The sequence below is a fragment of the Mustela lutreola genome, chromosome 17, assembly GCF_030435805.1.
Source record: "Mustela lutreola isolate mMusLut2 chromosome 17, mMusLut2.pri, whole genome shotgun sequence".
Taxonomy (NCBI): Eukaryota; Metazoa; Chordata; class Mammalia; order Carnivora; family Mustelidae; genus Mustela; species Mustela lutreola.
Window position 1 is genome coordinate 39117431 of NC_081306.1, and position 18828 is coordinate 39136258.

Sequence of the window (18828 nt, forward strand, 5' to 3'; positions counted from 1 at the left end):
AGTTACACCTTTGTGCTTTTCTCTTCTCTAGCTTTGCAGGTTAGGCTTCAGAGAACATTTGCTTTTTCCAGTTCCGAATTGAATTATATCATTATCTTAGAACTGGACAGCGCCTTAACATTTTGAGAACATTTCACATATCGCTTTATTTTATCCTCACGAAACCTTGTGAGTTAGCTCCTACAGCACATCCCTGTTTGTGAGTAAACTGAGGCTCTGGTATGTTAAATGACTTGCCCCAAGTCACACTGCTCCTAAGTGCTCCTAAGGAGCTCCCAGATCACCCTGGTGGCTCCCCCACTCTCCACCTCCTGCCCCGCTGTGCTGTGCTGCTCCCACGTTTGTGGGGGAGCAGGGGGCAGGTTTAGAGGAAGCTCCTCCAGCCTCCCCCAGTTTGGGTCCTCAATACTTCGGATTTTAGGTGAGGAGAAGCCTTTCTCCTTCCCCTGAGAGCATCAGTTGGATTGTGTTAGAATTTTAGGGTGCCTTTTACACTCAAAGCCAATGGCCTTTTACTTAATGGGACTTCGGTGGCTTTTCATTTTTCCGTAGCCTTCACATTTGCTCTGTCTAAAGACTTGCACTGAACATGTGGAAGGAGAGAGGAGAGGGGGAGGGAGCAGGGCAGCCCAGTTACTGCCCAGGGGTCAGGTGCTCCGGTGGCCCGCAGGGAGGGAGCCAAGGGCTGAGGCCGCTGCCCGCCTCGCAGGGACACACACAGGGCCCCGTTGGAGTGCCGAGCCACCCAGCTTTTAATTCTGGCCTTAGGAGAGAGATGTGGGGAAGGCTGAGAAGGATCTGTTTCTAGAGACTCTGGAAATGCCCATCAGTGGTGCCGGGTGACAGAGCCTCTGTCGGCAGAACCTGTGGCACTGTCCTGTTGCCGCTGTCGGTCCAGTGGACAGTGCCGCCCGACGGAGGGCATTTCCATTTTTTGCCCTCTGTGGGTGTATTGCTTCTGCCTCGCACCTGCCTCCCTTCATTCCAAAACAGAGAGACTGATTTCCTTGAGATTGGAAGTTTCTCTCTTGCTCCCAGACACCACAGGCCTGAATGAAGGCTTCTGAGGGGAACACCGTGAAAATTACTGCTAGTAAACCTGGCGTGGAGCCGCCTGACTAGCACCCGCTGGCCGTCTAGATGAGCACGTGTTCGCCGGGGACCGGGGCAGCGCTCTGATTGCTGGTGCATTGTCACTGATGGTTCCTGAGGGGGGACGGCGTCTTGCTGGCTTTGCAGCTCTGGTGAAGTTACTATAAGAAATAGTAAGCTGAAGACAGGTCTGAATGGGGAAGATAAGAGCGTCCACTTACAAGGTTCCTTGTGAAGATTAAATGAGTTAATACATGTATGGAGCTTAGAGCAATACCCAGTGTACAGTAAGTGCTTTATAAATCTTAGCCATTAACGTATGATTGGCTCAGTGCCCTTACGTCCCAGGCAGGCTGTCCCAGAGTTACATCGGCCTCATCATGGTCCTGTGTCGGCCATGTAAACTTTGGAAATTAAGATCTTGGAAAATGAAGAATTTAATCATTAATATAAGCTTTTGTCGTCTAAAATCCTGTCTAAACATTTTGAGTTTTGGACTACAGAAAGTTTTTTTTTTTTTAATTAATTTATTTTTTTATTTTTTATAAACATATAATATATTTTTATCCCCGGGGTACTGGTCTGTGAATCGCCAGGTTTACACACTTCACAGCACTCACGATAGCACATACCCTCCCCAACGTCCATAATCCCACCCCCTTCTCCCGACCCCCCTCCCCCCAGCAACCCTCAGTTTGTTTTGTGAGATTAAGAGTCACTTATGGTTTGTCTCCCTTCCGATCCCATCTTGTTTCATTTATTCTTCTCCTATGCCTTTATGATTTGAAACTATAAATGGGGTCTGCTTTTCTACGTTAGTTTAGTGGACTCTTGAATTTCTATGCCAATAGATGATCAGAAAGATAAAAAGAGCAAAAGATAAAAAGTGGCTTATACCTAAATACAAAGTGTTTTTACTCTGTTGTCTATATGGAAGTTTCCTTCAGAAAAAGTAGTTTTTACTTTTCAACATGTATGTTTTTGAGAATTAACCAGTTCTTAAATAACCTATGTAATTTTTTCCAATAAGTCCTAAAAATGTGCTCTTCCCCTCCCTATGGAGAGGTGGGGTTTGCAGGAAAGCGAAGTAATTTGGAAAGGGCTCCTTATAATGCTCACATGTCTTTGAAAAGGAAGCTAAAAAATTAGCATTTGTAATGTTGATTAGTTTTGGGTACTTGAAGCTGTCATTTTATTCATCTTATAATAAGTAGACTACCATTAGACTCAAGTAATACAAGTTACTGTAAAAAATTACTCAAGACACTTTAGCTCATAGTATTTTAAAATTCTTGGTCATTCTTTTTTTTTTTTTTTTTAAAGATTTTATTTATTTATTTGAAATAGAGTGAGAGAGCGAGCGAGCACAGGCAGGGTGGAGGAGCAGAGGGAGAGGGAGAAGTAGACTCTGCGCTGAGCAGGGAGCCCCATGCAGGGGTCGATCCCAGAACCCTGAGATGATGACCTGAGCCCAAAGCAAACACTTAACCCACCCAGGTGCCGCTCTTGGTCACTCTTAAGATACCAGGAAATATGGTACTGATGCAGCACAAAGTACAGATATGGTCGGTATTTAACCTCAGCAGTTACTTTTAAAAAAAAAAAAGATTTATTTAATTATTAGTGTGAGTCAGCAAGGGGGAGGGGCAGAGGGAGAGACTCTCAAGCAGACTTCCCGCCGAGCGTGGAGCCCAGTGCTGGGCTCAGTCTCATAACCCATGAGCGGAAATCACAAGTCAGGATTTAGCTAACTGAGCCACCCAGGTTCCCCGCCTTAACAGTTACTTGTAAGAAAAAGAAATCTGATCATCTCCGTGGATTTTAGTAGTGAAAAATGCAGTATATAATCCTTTTCCCATTTAAAAAATTTAAGGATGCCTGTGTGGCTCATTCGGTTAAGCAGGTGCCTTCTGCTCAGGTCATAATCCCAGGGTCCTAGGATCCACTCCCAGCTTGGCCAGGAGCCTGCTTCTTCCTCTCGTCCCCACCTGTGCTTTCTCTCGATATCCCTGTTTCTCTCTCAGATAAACAAGTAAGAATATTGTTGGGTTTTTTTAAAGAATTTTATTTATTTATTTGAGAGAGGGACAGAGAGAGAGAAAGCATGAGAAGCGGGAGGTTCAGAGGGAGAAACAGACTCCCCGCCGAGCAGGGAACCTGATGCAGAGCACGATCCCAGGATCCTAAGATCATGACATGAGCCAAACGCAGAGGCTTACCTGACTGAGTCACCCAGGCGCCCCTAAAAAAGAATTTTGAAACATTACTAATCAGGAAGCTCAACATACTGCTCTGCTTCATAGAGAAGGCCTTGTTCATAGCAGTTTGGGGTGACATTGTCCTACTTACGGGTTCCCCTTGTCCTTGTGTTCACTTCACTCTTTATGCTTTCAGTGATTTAGCCTTGAGGAACTGTTTTCTTACCTCGGACCTGAATGTGAAAGTGGGAGATTACGGAATAGGATTCAGCAGGTACAAGGTAAGTCAGTGTTTAAAGATTCTCTCCTGAAGCTGATTTAACTTCATAGACATGAGGTGGTCATATCACCAAAGGCCACCCCGGTTTTGGAAGAAGGGGGATTAAGAATCTTGGTTACAGTGCCTTTTTGGAGAGTGGTTTGTTCTAGTCATTTTAACAGCAGAGTTGGCTTCTGACTTGTGGTTTGTCTACATCGGTGGCTCTCTGCTGAGGTTTTGTGACAGCTTTCCAAAGGTTTTGGTTAAAAATAAGACTTTTACACAATGTAATTGATATAGCTTGATGGTGCCTCATATATTTTAGTATGAACACATGGGTAATAATCATGGTAATGATCATTATGACACTGTACATGACATATCAATATTTCTCCAATAAAATTCTGGCTCAAATTATAATAAGCTTGGAATTAAGATTTTTTTGAACTCTGCCATAAATATATCTCCAAATAAAATAAGAAGTAGGTGAGGTTTTCATGTATTTTTTTGTAGCCCAGCTGAATGAGGTAGCATGATACGGGGCACAGAATGTGACTGGTCCCGGCTTCATGCCAGCCGCAGAGCACATGAGGATCATGTCTGTTTGTTGGGGTGCACGTGAGGACCACAGGGGTCATGTTTTCATAGTATTCTGTAACTAACATATATTACGCTAATGTGAGTTGGTAATTTGATTACATAGTTGCTCTAGCATCTTGAGCCCTTGCTGTGTACCTTGCCCACAGTATCAATTTTAATCCTCACCGTGAAGGGAGGTGGGTTTGTATCATCCTCATTTTATAGATCAAGGAAAAGGCTTGTTTAGCATGGACTTAGAACCCAGTCTTACTCTTTAACCTTGGGCACTGCTGCCCTACTCAGGGCATAAGGCCCAGCATGTTTTAAAAGATGTTTTGCTTAGAGTCCGTGTTCTGTGTGTCAAACGCGGCGTACCTTCCTTTTCCAGGAAGGCTGACTGAGCAAGCATTCGTGGCTCAGAGAGCAGCTCACGAAGCCCAGGAGGCTTCAGAGAAAAACCTCACCTACCTTCTGCCCAGAAAATCTCTCTCCAGGCCCACTTATTTTTCTGATATGTCTTTTGGGTTTAGTATGAGTTTTCTGAGAATGACCTGTTGTTAAATCATTGAGTTCACTAAAAGATGTAATAGAATGTAAAATTATGTATGCTTTCTGAAAAAACAGGAGGATTATATTGAAACGGATGATAAAAAAATTTTCCCTCTGCGATGGACTGCTCCAGAATTAGTAACCAGCTTTCAAGACAGACTACTAACTGCAGATCAAACTAAGTATAGTAATATCTGGTATGTATTGATTTACCGTTCTGTTAGACTTTTGAGTAGCAGAATCCTAACTTCTTTCCCCTTGAGTACTTAAAGAAAAATAATTGAACAAGATTTAGGAACACAGCCAAGGCTGATGGTGAGGTAAAGACAGCTTATTGACATGATAGTAATTATCACAATTGTGATGATATAATTAACTTTTCTCTTATCCATTCAACAGTAATAAGGGCCATAAAAGCAGGAACCCGGTCTATTTTCTTGCCTACTGTAGGATCTACAGTATAATAGACATTTTAAGTATTTATTAAAATGACTGAAAAAAAGAGAAAGAGGTTTGGACCAATATGTAATACTGTGATTTATAGGACATCAGTTTAATGAAAGTTGAAAAAAATGTGTTTATGTCTTGGACTAACAATTTTTGTTACAGCTTTCTTATTTTATATATACATTTTTTCGTGCTATTATCCTGCTTTTTCTGTTTTCTTTTTCTCTTCTTGCCTTCTTTTGGATTGATTTTTTTAACTGCTTTTTCCTGTTAGTTTGGGAGGAGTATGTGCTAGCCCTATACTTTTATTAAAGGTTACCCTAGAAGTTATGACATGTATATTCCACTTATTTTAGTGTACTGTTCATATTTTGACCCTCCCTCTGAACAATGCAAGGACCTCAGGATACTTTAACATACTTTAACTTGGTTTAACTGTACACCACACACCTGCATAGACACGCACACGCAACTGTGTACATGCATACACGCACGCAAACTATTATCTTATTGTTGGGTATTATTTTTTCTTTTATCCTCACAAGATATTATGATTGGTTTTTTAGCACTTTTTTATTTAGGTTTATCCACATAATTAAATCACTTTCCTCTTCATTCTTTTTTTCTTTCTTTCTTTCTTTCTTTTTTTTTTTAATCTCAGACATTCCATCTGGGATCATTCTCCCTTTGTCTGAAGTATGTTCTTCAGAATTTCTTATAGCGAGGGCCTGCTGGTAACAGACTCTCAGTTTTTTGTAGGTCTGAACATACCTTTATTTTGTCCTCATTTTTGAAATATATTTTTACTTGGTGACAGTTACTTTCTCTCAGCATATTGAAGAGATCATTCTACTGTCTTCTGGCTTCCATTGTTGCTATTGAGAAGTCAGCCGTAAGTCTACCTAAGCTCTTTGAAGGTAATGTGACCTTTTCTCTCTGGCTGCTTTTAAACTCTTCTCTTTGTCTTTTGTTTTTTTGTAGTTTCACTATGATGTGTGTGGGTGTGGATTTCTTATGTTTTTCTGCTTGGGATTTATTTGGCTTTTCAGATCTATAGGTTGGCGTTGTTCTCAGCCCTACCCTTCAAATACTGCCTCTGCTCCATTTCTCTCTTTGGGAAGTCCGTTTAGATGTGTGTGATGCCTTCCTGCCCTGCCTTCTGTCTCATCTCTCCTTTCATTCTATCTCTTTGACTCTCTGGGCCACACTCTAGATAATTTTGAGACCTGTGCTCCAGCCACTAATTCTTCCTCTTTTTAAAAATTCTCTCTTCAGCTGTGTCTGTTCTTCTGTTAAATCTCTCTGTTAAGTTTTCTATATTGAGCTGTTGACTTTTCAGTTTTAGGAACTCTGTTTTTTTTTAAAAAACATGTCCCGCATTTTTAAAACAATTGGATTAGGATCTGCATCAGATAATTCCAGTCGCTGAAGTCTTGGTGGATTTGATCTTGCTGGTTCTCCATGGTGCTTTGTTTCCTTGGGGTGGGGAGCTGGGAAACCTAGAACTGGAAGCATTCCTCCAGACAGGACCCACACTTCCTTGCTTGTGTTGGGTCCCAGGAGCCCTGCCACGTGAGGGAGCCTCACATATTCAGCCTTAGGGTTTTTTTTTTAACACTCAGGTGATGTGAATTTTGGCTGCATATCCAGTCACGGGCCGGTGCTGAGGTTACAGCTTATTAGGGACCACACCTCACACACACACACACTCTCACACACTCACACTCATACACATGTACACTCACAGCACCTCAGTGCTGAGTCAGCTTGCCTTTCAGGCTCCTGTGAGGAGGCAGGGGGCAGGTATATCTCACTGTGAGGAGGTCTGTGATTCCCCTGAGCTTGGGCAGGCCCAGGGCTTTGGCCTCTTTACCCCCACCTGCACTGCCTTATAACCAAGACCCCAAAAGCCCGAGTTCTGTGCTTCAGCAAAGGCACCGGCTCAAAGGTGGTTTTGGTGTTCTCCTTATTTCTTTAAGTTCTAGAATTTTTCCTGGCAGTTCCCTGGTAGCCCGACTTTGGGGCCTTTAAAAAGCTGCTTTGTATGCTTCATCCATATTTTTACTCCTCCTAGCAGGGTGTTGAACCTGCAGACTTGGCCTGTGTTCCCAGAGACAGAGCCCACCCACCCCCTGTTGCGGACACTTTGAGAACCAGTCTCTGGTGGTAGGGCCGACAGTAGTGCGAGCTGCGGCCCAAGGCAGGGCCCGTGCTGCCCTGTACTGGGGGGAACAAGAGGGGCCTCTCAGAGAGTTTGTGGAAGAGAGGGTAAGAACTACAGGACGCTTTTCTTCCCAGAGGGGTGAGACCAGTGGTCCTCAAGGGCCCAGGAGCCAGGGCAAAGTGAAGAATCGAATAGCTGGGGATCAGCAGCAGTGATCGGTGGCAGTTATCCTGGAGGACACTGCATGGGGTAGAGGGCTCCGGGGCAGAGGCATGTCTCATCTTTCTCCGTGGCCTGAGGAAATGAGTAGGGGGTGCTCAGAAATGCTGGAATTGGTGGAGTGGGGAGTTGAGAAAGCCCATGCTTCGTGTTTTCTGAAGAACAGGGTGGGCTGGGGGTTGGAGAGGGCTTTGGTTTGGGAATGGGCCCTGTTGGGAGAGGGAAAGTGAGTTAAATCAGGGGTTTGGAGAAATGGGCGCAAGTAGTTAAATGCCCAAGATCACACCAAACATGGTAGCCATAACATTCATTTTGCCATTAATTATATACTATCTCTGTGGTCTTTAGTGTTTCATTTGAATTTCTTATTTTCCTCAGTTAAATTGTAAACTCGCTGAAGTCATCAATAGTGTCTTAAACTTCTTTTGTATCGAGAACGGCCCTCTGCCTCTGGCAAGTCTGTGCCAGGGAAAAGAATTTGAATTTCTTGAATTTAGTTGTGAAATTTGGGTCCATTTATTTCCTCCGGTAGAAGTGATTTCTCCGTTTAGATACTGAATGTGCTGATTTTTTTCACTGACTTGTGAAGCTGGCGTGGAGAAATTAACTCAAGGTATATGTTACTGCACAGAGTCACATAATAGACATTCGTTCAGTGCAGTTTATTATTCAGACAAGCATCTGGAGGTGTCAATCCAAGTCATGTAAACCATCAATAACCCAAACCTGGCAGGATGTCAGAACCACTAGGGAACTTTTTATTTTATTTTATATTATTTTTTATATTTTAAAGATTTTATTTATTTATTTGACAGACAGAGATCACAGGTAGGCAGAGAGGCAGGCAGAGGGAGGGGGGAAGCAGGCTCCCTGCTGAGCAGAGAGCCCAACGCAGGGCTCCATCTTAGGACCCCGATATTGTGACCAGAACCAAAGGCAGACACTTTAACCCACTGAGCCACCCAGGCACCCCTAGAGAACTTCTAAAATAAACTTTCCTAGGCCACACCTGCATCTACCCGCTGAGAGTCCTTGGGGGTAGGGCCTAAATACCTCTGTATCCCCAGAGGACACAGATGGTCCAGCCAGGGTTAGGGGGCCACTGCAGTGACTAGGAGATGCTACTACACGACCAAAGGCTCGTGCTGGGATAGAAACCCAGAGACTGCATAGAGGCGGTGGAGAGTAAGTGTACTGAGCTGCAGAGGCCGTTTCCATGGTGACAGAGCATTTGGCCAGAGAGAATGGATTGAGTACCATGGCGCGTTCCCTCCTTCCTGCGGTAGCAGCCGTGAACCTGGAGGCATCAAGAGGCTCAGGCAGGTGGCAGACACACAAATAGGGGGCAGAATGACAGCAAGAAGTCCCTTCATAATAGCAGCCAAACTCGCACCGTTAGGAAATGTGTGGGTCCATCAAAGAAGAGATGATCTGTTAATATAAAGGTTTCTCTTTTTTCTGGTGTTTACTGCGGTTGTGAATGGGAGTTTTGGGGTTTTGGGGGGGATCCACTTCAGGATATTTATTTTGTATCTCACTGTTTCGCTGATCTCTGAAATAATCCTAACGATCTTTCAAATAATTTCTTGAATTTTAAACTTGACAGTCACGTTAGCTCTTCCCTATAACTGTGCCTGTTACCTGTTTAATTTGTGGGGTTTTTTTGCATTGGCCAAAACTTCTAGAGTACTCAGTAGTAAATATGTAAATATGAGGAGTTGTACTTGTCCTCATTTTATTGAAAATACCTCTTTTTGAAGAATCACGTTAAGGAGCTGTCGTTAATAACCTTCTCAGTACACACGTTGTCCGTAAAGTCACTAATGAGCATACAAATGAAAATGTTGTGGAAAGACCTTTTCTGAAGGGAAGAAATAACTGTTTTCTTTTTCCACAGGTCCCTGGGGGTGACACTTTGGGAGCTTTTTGATAATGCTGCTCAGCCTTATTGCAACCTTTCCAACTTAGATGTTCTCAATCAAGTGATTCGAGAGAGAGAGACAAAGCTCCCTAAACCCCAACTGGAGCAGCCTTACTCTGATAGATGGTGGGTGACTCCATTTTACGTTTTCTTGTCTCTTTCTTGGGGTGTTAGTTGCATATTCCCTATTTTTAAACAATAAATGTTATGAAAAGCAGATATTAGTATATTATTCACAACTGACTATAAATTTAACATCTCTTTCTAAAATTTAAAGTTGTTTTTTTTTTTAAATGTGTAGAACAAGTAGGGGTTTATGAATTACATGCAATGAAGTCTGAACTAATTTAGAAAAGTCAATATTAAGGGAAGTTTCCTCTTGTGGAATTGCTTTCAAATGAGACTCTTTTTGTAAGTAATACCTAATAACGGGAGAAAAGAGCATAGAAAGGATAATATTTAAATAGAAAGCAGAAGCTAATTTGCATAATGCATGTTGACATTTGCAAAACAGATTTACTTCTTACGAGTCTTCAGACCAGTTCTTACTGCACAGACAGTTCAGATCAGGTTTACCTCTTCCTAAGCCTCTGCACCAGCACGTGCCCCGTGCACACGGCCTCTGAAGCGAGGCCACCCCCTGCGTTTAGGCATTGCTCAGCTCCCCACGCTGCTGGAACCCATTTCACCCAGGATAACTGGACCCAGACTCTAGACATTTAAGACTTCGATGTCATCTTTGTCTTCCCTTCTGTTCATTTCACCGGCTTGAGATGTCAGCTGTATTCAGTCAACCCTTCGAAGACCCAGCTCCTGGTCGCTGGCTTCTCTGGACTTCATATTCTCCCCTTTCCCTCCACTTCCAGCTACTTTTCTGATCTAAGGAAACCATGTGCTACATAATATTGTGTTACTTTTTACTGGGTGGAATAGTTACAGATGAGTTAGGACAGAATTTATCTCCGAGAATGCTTGCAACATAAAGTGAGTAAATCTAAAAATGTGAGACAAGTCCATTCTTGACCACACAGGATACCTGTGATAATTTCTGAAAGAAGAGATCATGTTAAAACTCTTTTTAGGGCGCCTAGGTAGCGCAGTTAGTAAAGTGACTGCCTTTGGCTCAGGTCATGATCCCGGAGTTCCGGGATCGAGTTCGCATCGGGCTCCCAGCTCCAAGGAGAGTCTGCTTCTACCTTGATCTTCTTTCCTCTCAAGCTCTCTCTCACTGTCTCTCAAATAAATAAATAAAATCTTTTTTTGTTGTTGTTTTTAAGATTTTATTTACTTATTTGACAGAGAGAGAGAGATCCCAAGTAGGCAGAAAGGCAGGCAGAGGGAGAGGGGGAAGCGGGCTCCCCGCTGATCAGAGAGCCCGATGCGGGGCTCAATCCCAGGACCCTGAGATCATGACCCGAGCCAAAGGCGAAGGCTTATTTAAACCCACTGAGCCACCCAGGTACCCCAATAAATAAAATCTTAAAAAACAACTGTTTCTAAATTCTGGGGCTAAGTCACTGGATACACACCAGAAAAACAAATGACAGTCACGGATACTGTGAAGTGTTCTGGAAACACAAAAAACTAGGTGGCATGATTTTTATATTTCTTTATTTCCTCTTTCCCCGTGAACTGATATGGTCAACAGTGATCATAGCATAGAAGCTTCTCAGGTGTTGAGTTGGCTTAGGAATCCTTGTGAAGTCCTTTCTTATTTTAAAGCAATCTATTGTCCATCCATTAATTTCTTCTCAATTCTCGCGCAGGTATGAAGTTTTACAGTTCTGTTGGCTGTCGCCAGACAAGAGACCGGCGGCTGAGGATGTGCATAGATTGCTCACGTACCTGCGGATGCAGAGCCAAAGGGACTCCGAAGTCGACTTTGAACAGCAGTGGAATGCTCTTAAACCAAATACAAATAGCAGAGACACTTCAAGTAATGCCGCGTTCCCAATTCTTGACCATTTCGCCCGGGATCGGCTAGGCCGAGAGATGGAGGAGGTCCTCACCGTGACTGAGACCAGCCAGGGCCTGAGCTTCGAGTATGTCTGGGAGGCGGCTAAGCACGACCACTTTGACGAACGCGGTCGGGGCGCCCCAGACGAAGCCTTGTCCTACACAAGCATCTTCTTCCCGGTTGAAGTGTTTGAGAGTTCACTTTCAGATCCCGGGCCAGGGAAACAGGACGACAGTGGCCAGGATGTCCCCCGTGGGGCCCCTGGAGTGGTTCCTGTGTTTGATGCCCACAACCTTTCTGTTGGAAGTGACTATTACATCCAGCTGGAAGAAAAAAGTGGGAGCAACTTGGAGCTCGATTACCCACCCGCACTGCTCACCACAGAGATGGATAACCCAGAGAAGACCAGTGATGAGACGTCCCAGTTTCTGACACTCAAGAATCTTGAATTCGAGGAGTCCAGTACAGATGAGGATTTCTTCCAAAGCAGTGCAGAGCCCAAAGATTCCAGCATCCCCGAGGACGTACATGTTCCCAGGGGCCCCGAGAGCCCATTCAACAGTATATTTAATGATCTGGACAAATCAGAGGATCTGCCCAGTCACCAAAAAATATTTGACTTAATGGAATTAAACGGAGTTCAAACGGACTTGAAGCCGACCGTTTTAAGTTCAAGTCTGGATCCCTCTAGAGAGTCAGTAACAGCGTGCCACTTGGAGAAGGAAAAGCCCCGTAAGCTTTTTGACTGCGAGCCTCTTTGCTTATCAGAAAACCTTTTGCACCAGGATAATTTTGATCCACTGACTGTTCAAGAATTGTCGGAAAACTTTTTATTTCTTCAAGAGAAAAACTTACTAAAAGACTCATTGTCTAGCAAAGAACATGTAAACGATCTTCAAACAGAACTTAAAAATGCTGGTTTCGCTGAAACAATATTAGAAACTCCACATAGAAATTCTTCAGATCCTGAAGTTAAGCTTGCTGAAAATAAACCAGACTTTTCTTTGTTGCAGGAAAACCTAAGCACAAAGGGTAAAGATACAGGTGTCGTGTTGAAGGACAACACGTTGAACACCTCATCGCCGTCGTCCCCGGAAGTGCAGGTACCTCCTACCTCTCTCGAAACAGAAGGAACGCCTCACCATGTACCTCCAGATACGTTCCTAAAGCAGGGAGAACCCACATGTTCTGACGTCAGTGTCCACGAAGACTGTCTCTGCCAAGAAATCAGTCCAGACTCTGTGGCCATCACAGTTGTAGTTCCCTCAGCTGATGCCAAAGCACACGGCACTGGCGACAGGTCCCATGACTTGACCCATCTAGGTCAAGAGGCCTTGAGACTGACCAAAAGTGACTCGGTTCTCGTTGATGACGTTTTGGCCAATAAGGTGAGTATAGGAAGTAGTCTTCCAGAATTGAGACAGAACTTACAAAACCAGCCCCTTTCAGAAGACCATCACAGCAATAGTCTGCTGGAGAAAAACTCGGAAGCTGTGGAGACTTTGAGTCAGCTGCATTGTAAAGATGCTACAAAAGAGGGGGGCTTGGTATCCGCCTTCTCCTCAGACTCAACCAGTCAAGACAGCCTTCTAGAAGACAGCTTGTCAACACCCATTCCGACTTCAGAGCAGTCTGTGGAGACCCCAGACTCTCTGGATTCTGTGGATGTCCATGAAGTTTTATTGGGTTCTTTAGGCTCTCACACGCCTCAGAAACTCTTGCCCCCCGATAAGCCTGCCGACAGTGGCTACGAGACAGAGAACTTGGAGTCCCCTGAATGGACTCTGCACCCTGCTGCTGACAGCGCCTCAGCCTCAGAGGCGGCCACAGCAGGTGACGACAGTCATGGCAGTTTGCCTCCCAACCCGGTCATTGTCATCTCAGACACAGCCGATGGCCACAGAGGTACAGAAGTGACCTCGCAGACTTTCGCAGCTGGCTCTCAGAGCTCATACCGAGACTCTGCTTACTTCTCAGATAACGACTCTGAGCCAGATAAGAAGTCGGATGGGGTCCCGGGACCCTCAGCCTCAGCCTTGGAATTGGTAACAGATCAGCCCCTGCCTGAGCCAGTCATCCCAGAGCAGAGTCCTGGCGCCAAGGACGGTTGCCTGGAAACCGGACAGTGCCAGCCAGACCAAAGCTGTCTACCTGCCTCGCAGGATTCCAGTTCCCTGGAATTGAGAGAAACGTCAGAACCGGCACCAACTGATGTTTCCAAGCAGACGCCTCCTCCTGAAGACGAGGCTGGCAGTCCCTTGAGTTTGTTGAACTCCGAGCTGAGCAGCGGTGAGGACTTTGAGGCACAAGAGGAGCACTCCTGCACGCTCGCCTCCACTGGAACCAACACCAACGAGCTCCTCGCCTTCGCAAACTCCGCCCTCTGCTCCGGCAGCGCGTCAGACCTGACGGTGGAGAAGTCCTTGTGCGGCCATGCCGAGGGCCCCAAGCTGAAGGAGCCAGATATCGAAGGGAAATACCTGGGGAAACTCGGTGTGTCGGGCATGCTCGACCTCTCCGAGGACGGCATTGACGCAGACGAGGAAGATGAAAACAGTGACGACTCCGACGAGGACCTGCGGGCCTTTAACCTGCACAGCCTCAGCTCCGAGTCGGAGGACGAGACCGAGCACCCCGTGCCCGTGATCCTCAGCAACGAAGATGGGAAGCACTTACGGAGCCTGTTGAAACCCTCGGCCACTGGTGCGGTTGATCAGCTCCCAGATGACTGGAAAAAAGAAAAGAAGGCGGTGACATTTTTCGATGATGTCACAGTCTATCTGTTTGACCAGGTACCTGTTAATCTCCAAACTATTATATTAGAAAAATTCCAAGGTGTGTTAGGAAATCGATTGTGCTTTGTTTTCCTGATAGCTGTTTTGAGGCCACCAACTGTTTTATGATTCCTCAAAAATAGGAATTGGGGGGGCCTGGGTTAAGCTTCTGCCCTCGGCTCAGGTCATGATTTCAGGGTTCTGAGATCAAGCCCCACATTGAGCTCCCTGCTTATAGGGAGCTGTTTCTCCCTCCCTTCCCCCCGGTGCCCCGCTCGTGTGCACGCTCTCTCCCTTGCTCTCAAATAAATAAAATAGGAAATTGGGGTTGGTCACAGTTCTGAGAATACGCAGAAATGCAGTTTGGACAAGGAACTCCTATTAAGTGACGAGAAGGAGACCTGGATGCCCTTTCTGGGTTTGTTGGCAGAGTTCTACTGAAATTAGCTACTCTTTATAGACCAAGTTTGTATAACCCAGCAGTTGGCAGCAGTAGCCAGCACGCAGGTGCAAGCTGGAACAGTCCGTGGCTCACAGGTGGCTCCGGAGGTGCTGGCCAGCCACGGCCCCTGTGGATCGGATCCAGGCAGTGGCAGAGTCTGAGGCCCTCACACCCTCCTGTGCCTGCTGAGCACGGCTCTGTGAGCTCACGCTTCAGCCTCTCTGCAAATGAAGGGCTGAAGATGTTCTCGTATCCGTTCATTGATTTCTAGGCAAATTCGGTTACTTACAGTCAGAGAGCATGTTTGGTATGGCTTCGGTTCCTCTAAACTTACAGAGGTTTGTTTTAAGAGCCAGGCCACGGTCTATCTTGGTTAATGTTCCCATGTGTACTTGAAAGAATGTGCCTAAGGGATGCCTGGGGCCTCAGTTGGTTAAGCATCTGCCTTCAGCTCAGGTCATGATCCTGGAGAGCCAGGATTGAGTCCGTCAGGCGTCAGGCTTCCTGCTCAGTGGGGAGCCAGCTTCTCCCTCTGACCCTCCCCTTGCTTGCGTGGTTGCACATGCTCTTTCTTTCTCTTCTCTCTCTCAAATAAATAAATTAAAATAAAATAAATAAATACATCTTTAAAAAAGAAAAAAAAATCTTAAAAAAATAAAGAAAGAATGTGCCCATCAGGTATAGATGGTTGGTAGTGTTTGCTGCTTCTACACTGCTGCTGATTTTCCTGTGTGCCCGGAGTTCCCTCTGTGGCCAGAGAGAGAGAGAGAGAGAGAGTTGTTGAAGTCGCCAGCTGCAGTTGTGAATTTGACTCTCTTCTTCATTTCTGTTCATTTGTCCTTTCTCTGTTTTGTGGCTCTGTTGTTAGCTGCATGCACGTTTAAGATCACTAGATCTTGCAAAGGTCGAATTGACCTGTTTGCTCTTCTGTAATGTTCTTCTGTATTCCTTTGTTGATACTCAGATAGCCTCTCCGGTTTTCCCTCCATTGGTATTTGCATGAGGTATATTTCTTCATCCTTATACTTTTAGTCTTACGTCATTATGTTTGACATAGCAAAGAGATTCTTGTGAATAGCAAAGAGATTAAGTCTAAGTCTGAAAAACTTCTCTTAATTGATGGTTTTAAGCCACTTTTAATAAAATTGGTCTTATTGAATTTTGGTGTAGCATTTTGTTCGCTGTTTCTCTTTGTTTCTCTGGTTCTTGCTTCCTTCTTGCTGCCTTCTTTGTGGTAATTTAAGCATTTTTTAATATTAATCTTTGAATTTATCGCATTTTTTTTGCTGTGTATCTTCTCTCAGTATAGTTTTGTAGTGGTTTGGAGGATTACAATACACATAGTTTTTACAGTCTACTTCGAGTCACCGTATCAGGTGGGATGCAGAAACCTTATTACCATTGTCTGGTACAGTCCACTCACAAGCCCCATCCCACAGTGTGCGCATTTCACTCCCAGTGATCAAACAAGTTTTAAGAAACTCAAGGGGAGACTGATGGGTTCTGTTGAACCAGACCATCCCTACTGTTTCTCTTTTCATTTATGATGTTCCAGGATTCTTTCCTTTCTGTTGGAAGAAATTTGTTTGGCCATTTTTCCCCCATTTCTTTTGTTTGTTTGTGTGTTTGTTTTTAAATCAAACCTACTGACAACAGATTATCTTCGTTTTCCTCATTCCTTAAGGATATTTTCTCTGAATATAGAATTCTGAATTGACCATTCTCTTCTCTCAGTATTATGTCTGATTGCTGTCAGGACTTTCTTCTTTGGAAAATTTCTTTTTCTTCTTAGCAGTTGGATTATGGCCATAGATTTCTTTGAATTTACCCCATTTCCAATTTGCTGAGCATCTTGAATCTGTAGTCTTATGTCTCACCAAATTCAAGAACTTTTCAGCCAGTATTTCCCCAAATGGGTCCCCTCCTGCTGGTACGCCAATGTCAGGCCGCTGTGTGTGGTCGATTGGCTCTTTCTTCAGTTTTCCTTACTGTGCAGATTGGCTCGTTTCTGTTGCTCTCCTTCAGAGGCATCCACTCTTTGTCATCTCTGTTCTGATATTAAGTCCATCTATGGGGTTTTTAGGTTTCGGCTGCCGTATTTTTGTTTTGGAATTTGCATTTAGTTATGGTTTTTATCATCTGTTCTTTTGCCAAGACTCTCATCTATTTACATTCACTTCAAGAACATTTGCCCTTGCCTGTGGAAGCGTTTTCATGACACCTTTTCAGAGAATCCCAGCATCTGTGTCACCCTGGCACGGCATCTGTTGACCGTCATCGTCTCTGTGAATTGAGGTTTTCTTGATTAAAATCCTTGACTGATTTTAGATTGTATCCTTACTGTGTACGTGACTTTGTCTCGTTTAGACTCTAAGGAGACGGCAGAGATTTCTGTTCTAGCAGGCATTTACCCATCGGGATTCAGGTCACAAGTTCTAACCGTCCTCCTGTGGATTGGGGTCACCCTTCCAAAGCTTTTGCTGTACTGTTTGAATCTGTCCTCAGCATGTCCTACCCTGGCCAGGATGGGTCTTGGCAGTGGTCTGCCCTGCGGTTCAATTCTTAGAGCTTTGGTGTGTGCTGTTGAGTCAGCTCTACCAGGCGCAGCTCGGAGGTAGTTACAGCGGGAGCTCATAAACTTGATGGGGTCTCTTTCCTGAACTCCTCCCTCTCCATGGTGTCCCCAGAACCACGCCCCCCCCCTCCACCCTGTGCTCCAGCTGAAGAGCGGAGGCTTTCCTTAGTATGTTCCACGGCATGGTTTATGCCGCTGAGAAGCAGTGGGCTTCTCCTCACCCTCTTGGGATCCCAGTTCCTTCTTTTTGGAGAGGGAGGTCACCTCCCTCAGGATATAGGTGTCTGTCACCCCGGGATTGCTCAGGGCTAGGGAGCAAGAGAATGGAGGGAAAAAAAATCTGGAATTCCCCCCTCGCCAGCCCCCAAGGGTCAGAAGACCCCCTGCCTGCTTCAGAACCAGAACCAAAGGGCTTCTGGAGGTCTCTCCGTCCACCCCAGTGGCCACTTTGGATCTCGAGCTGTGCTGGGTCCAGCCCAGAGCCATTGAGGCAGGGGCAGTGGGAGGACGGCACACTGTGGCTGCTTTGGTGTACTTCGAGTTCTGGTGTTCTTTCCCAGCCGGCCTGCTACTGTTTACTTTCCGGAGGCCTCCAGCAGCTGCTGCGCGCGTTCTGCCCAGCTGCCAGAGCCGCTTCGGTGGGGGAGACGGGACTGTGCAGCTTCCCCAGGCCCGGAACGCACCCTGTGCGTCAGACATGGTGCCAGCCTCTCATGTGTACACGGGAGAGGGGCGCTCTCGCGAGCTGGCCTTCGCAGATAGCAGTTTCTCTTTGACTTTTCAGGAGACCCCAACCAAAGAGCTGGGGCACTGCGGAGGAGATGCACACGGCCCGGAGTTGAACAGCCCAGCACCTTCTTCAGGCTCCCCCTACCTGAGCAGGTGCATAAATTCGGAAAGCTCAACTGATGAAGAAGGTACGTCACTTCATTGATGGGTTTAAAAAGAAACTGAAAAACAGGGCGGTGTGAATTAAGGTGAACTTTTCGGAGGAGAACATCATGGATTGTTTTAAATGGCTCTGTTTCGGCCCACCCCCCACCCCCCCACCCCACCCCCCCGCCAAATACCGGGAGCAGCTGTGCCATCTGTCAGGCCCAAGTCGGTTTTGGTTGATCTGCAGAGCACACCTGTGTTCCTGTCCCCCACTCCACCACAGCACCCCCTCACCGTCCCGCCCCAACTCTCTGTTCTTTATCATGAAATCATAAAGAAGAACTGTTTTTATTTTTTCCTTTTAGGTGGAGGCTTTGAGTGGGATGATGACTTCTCCCCCGACCCTTTTATGTCGAAGACAACAAGTAACCTTCTTAGTTCCAAGCCTTCTCTTCAGACATCCAAGTACTTCTCGCCGCCTCCGCCACCCCGGAGCGCGGAGCAGAGCTGGCCTCACACACCGCCGTATTCCAGATTCTCCATCTCTCCCGCCAACATCGCCAGCTTTTCTCTCACACACCTGACGGACTCGGACATCGAGCAGGGAGGTGAGAGGGGGGCGGGGGGCCAGCCCGTGAGACCTTCCCTGCCGGACCTGCGTGCTTTTTAGCTGGGTGCCTTCCTAGTGCAGAGTAGATTGTAAGAAGATTATTTTATAAAGCCTTCACAGCCTCGAGAGCCGCATCCCTCGTGTGTGGGCCTCTGTCCCTCTGCAT

General features: G+C 45.7%; 1 protein-coding gene across 2 annotated transcripts in view; it reads left to right on the forward strand.

Moving 5' to 3' along the window:
- The window catches only part of LMTK2 (lemur tyrosine kinase 2), an 82995-nt gene that overhangs the window by 59597 nt on the left and 4570 nt on the right, over window positions 1-18828 (forward strand). For both annotated transcript variants that reach the window (XM_059155027.1, XM_059155028.1), the window contains exons 8-13: window positions 3487-3571; window positions 4753-4874; window positions 9405-9554; window positions 11195-14177; window positions 17961-18093; window positions 18418-18660. In XM_059155027.1, the coding sequence (XP_059011010.1) occupies window positions 3487-3571; window positions 4753-4874; window positions 9405-9554; window positions 11195-14177; window positions 17961-18093; window positions 18418-18660 (3716 nt within the window). The remainder of the gene's footprint in view (window positions 1-3486; window positions 3572-4752; window positions 4875-9404; window positions 9555-11194; window positions 14178-17960; window positions 18094-18417; window positions 18661-18828) is intronic.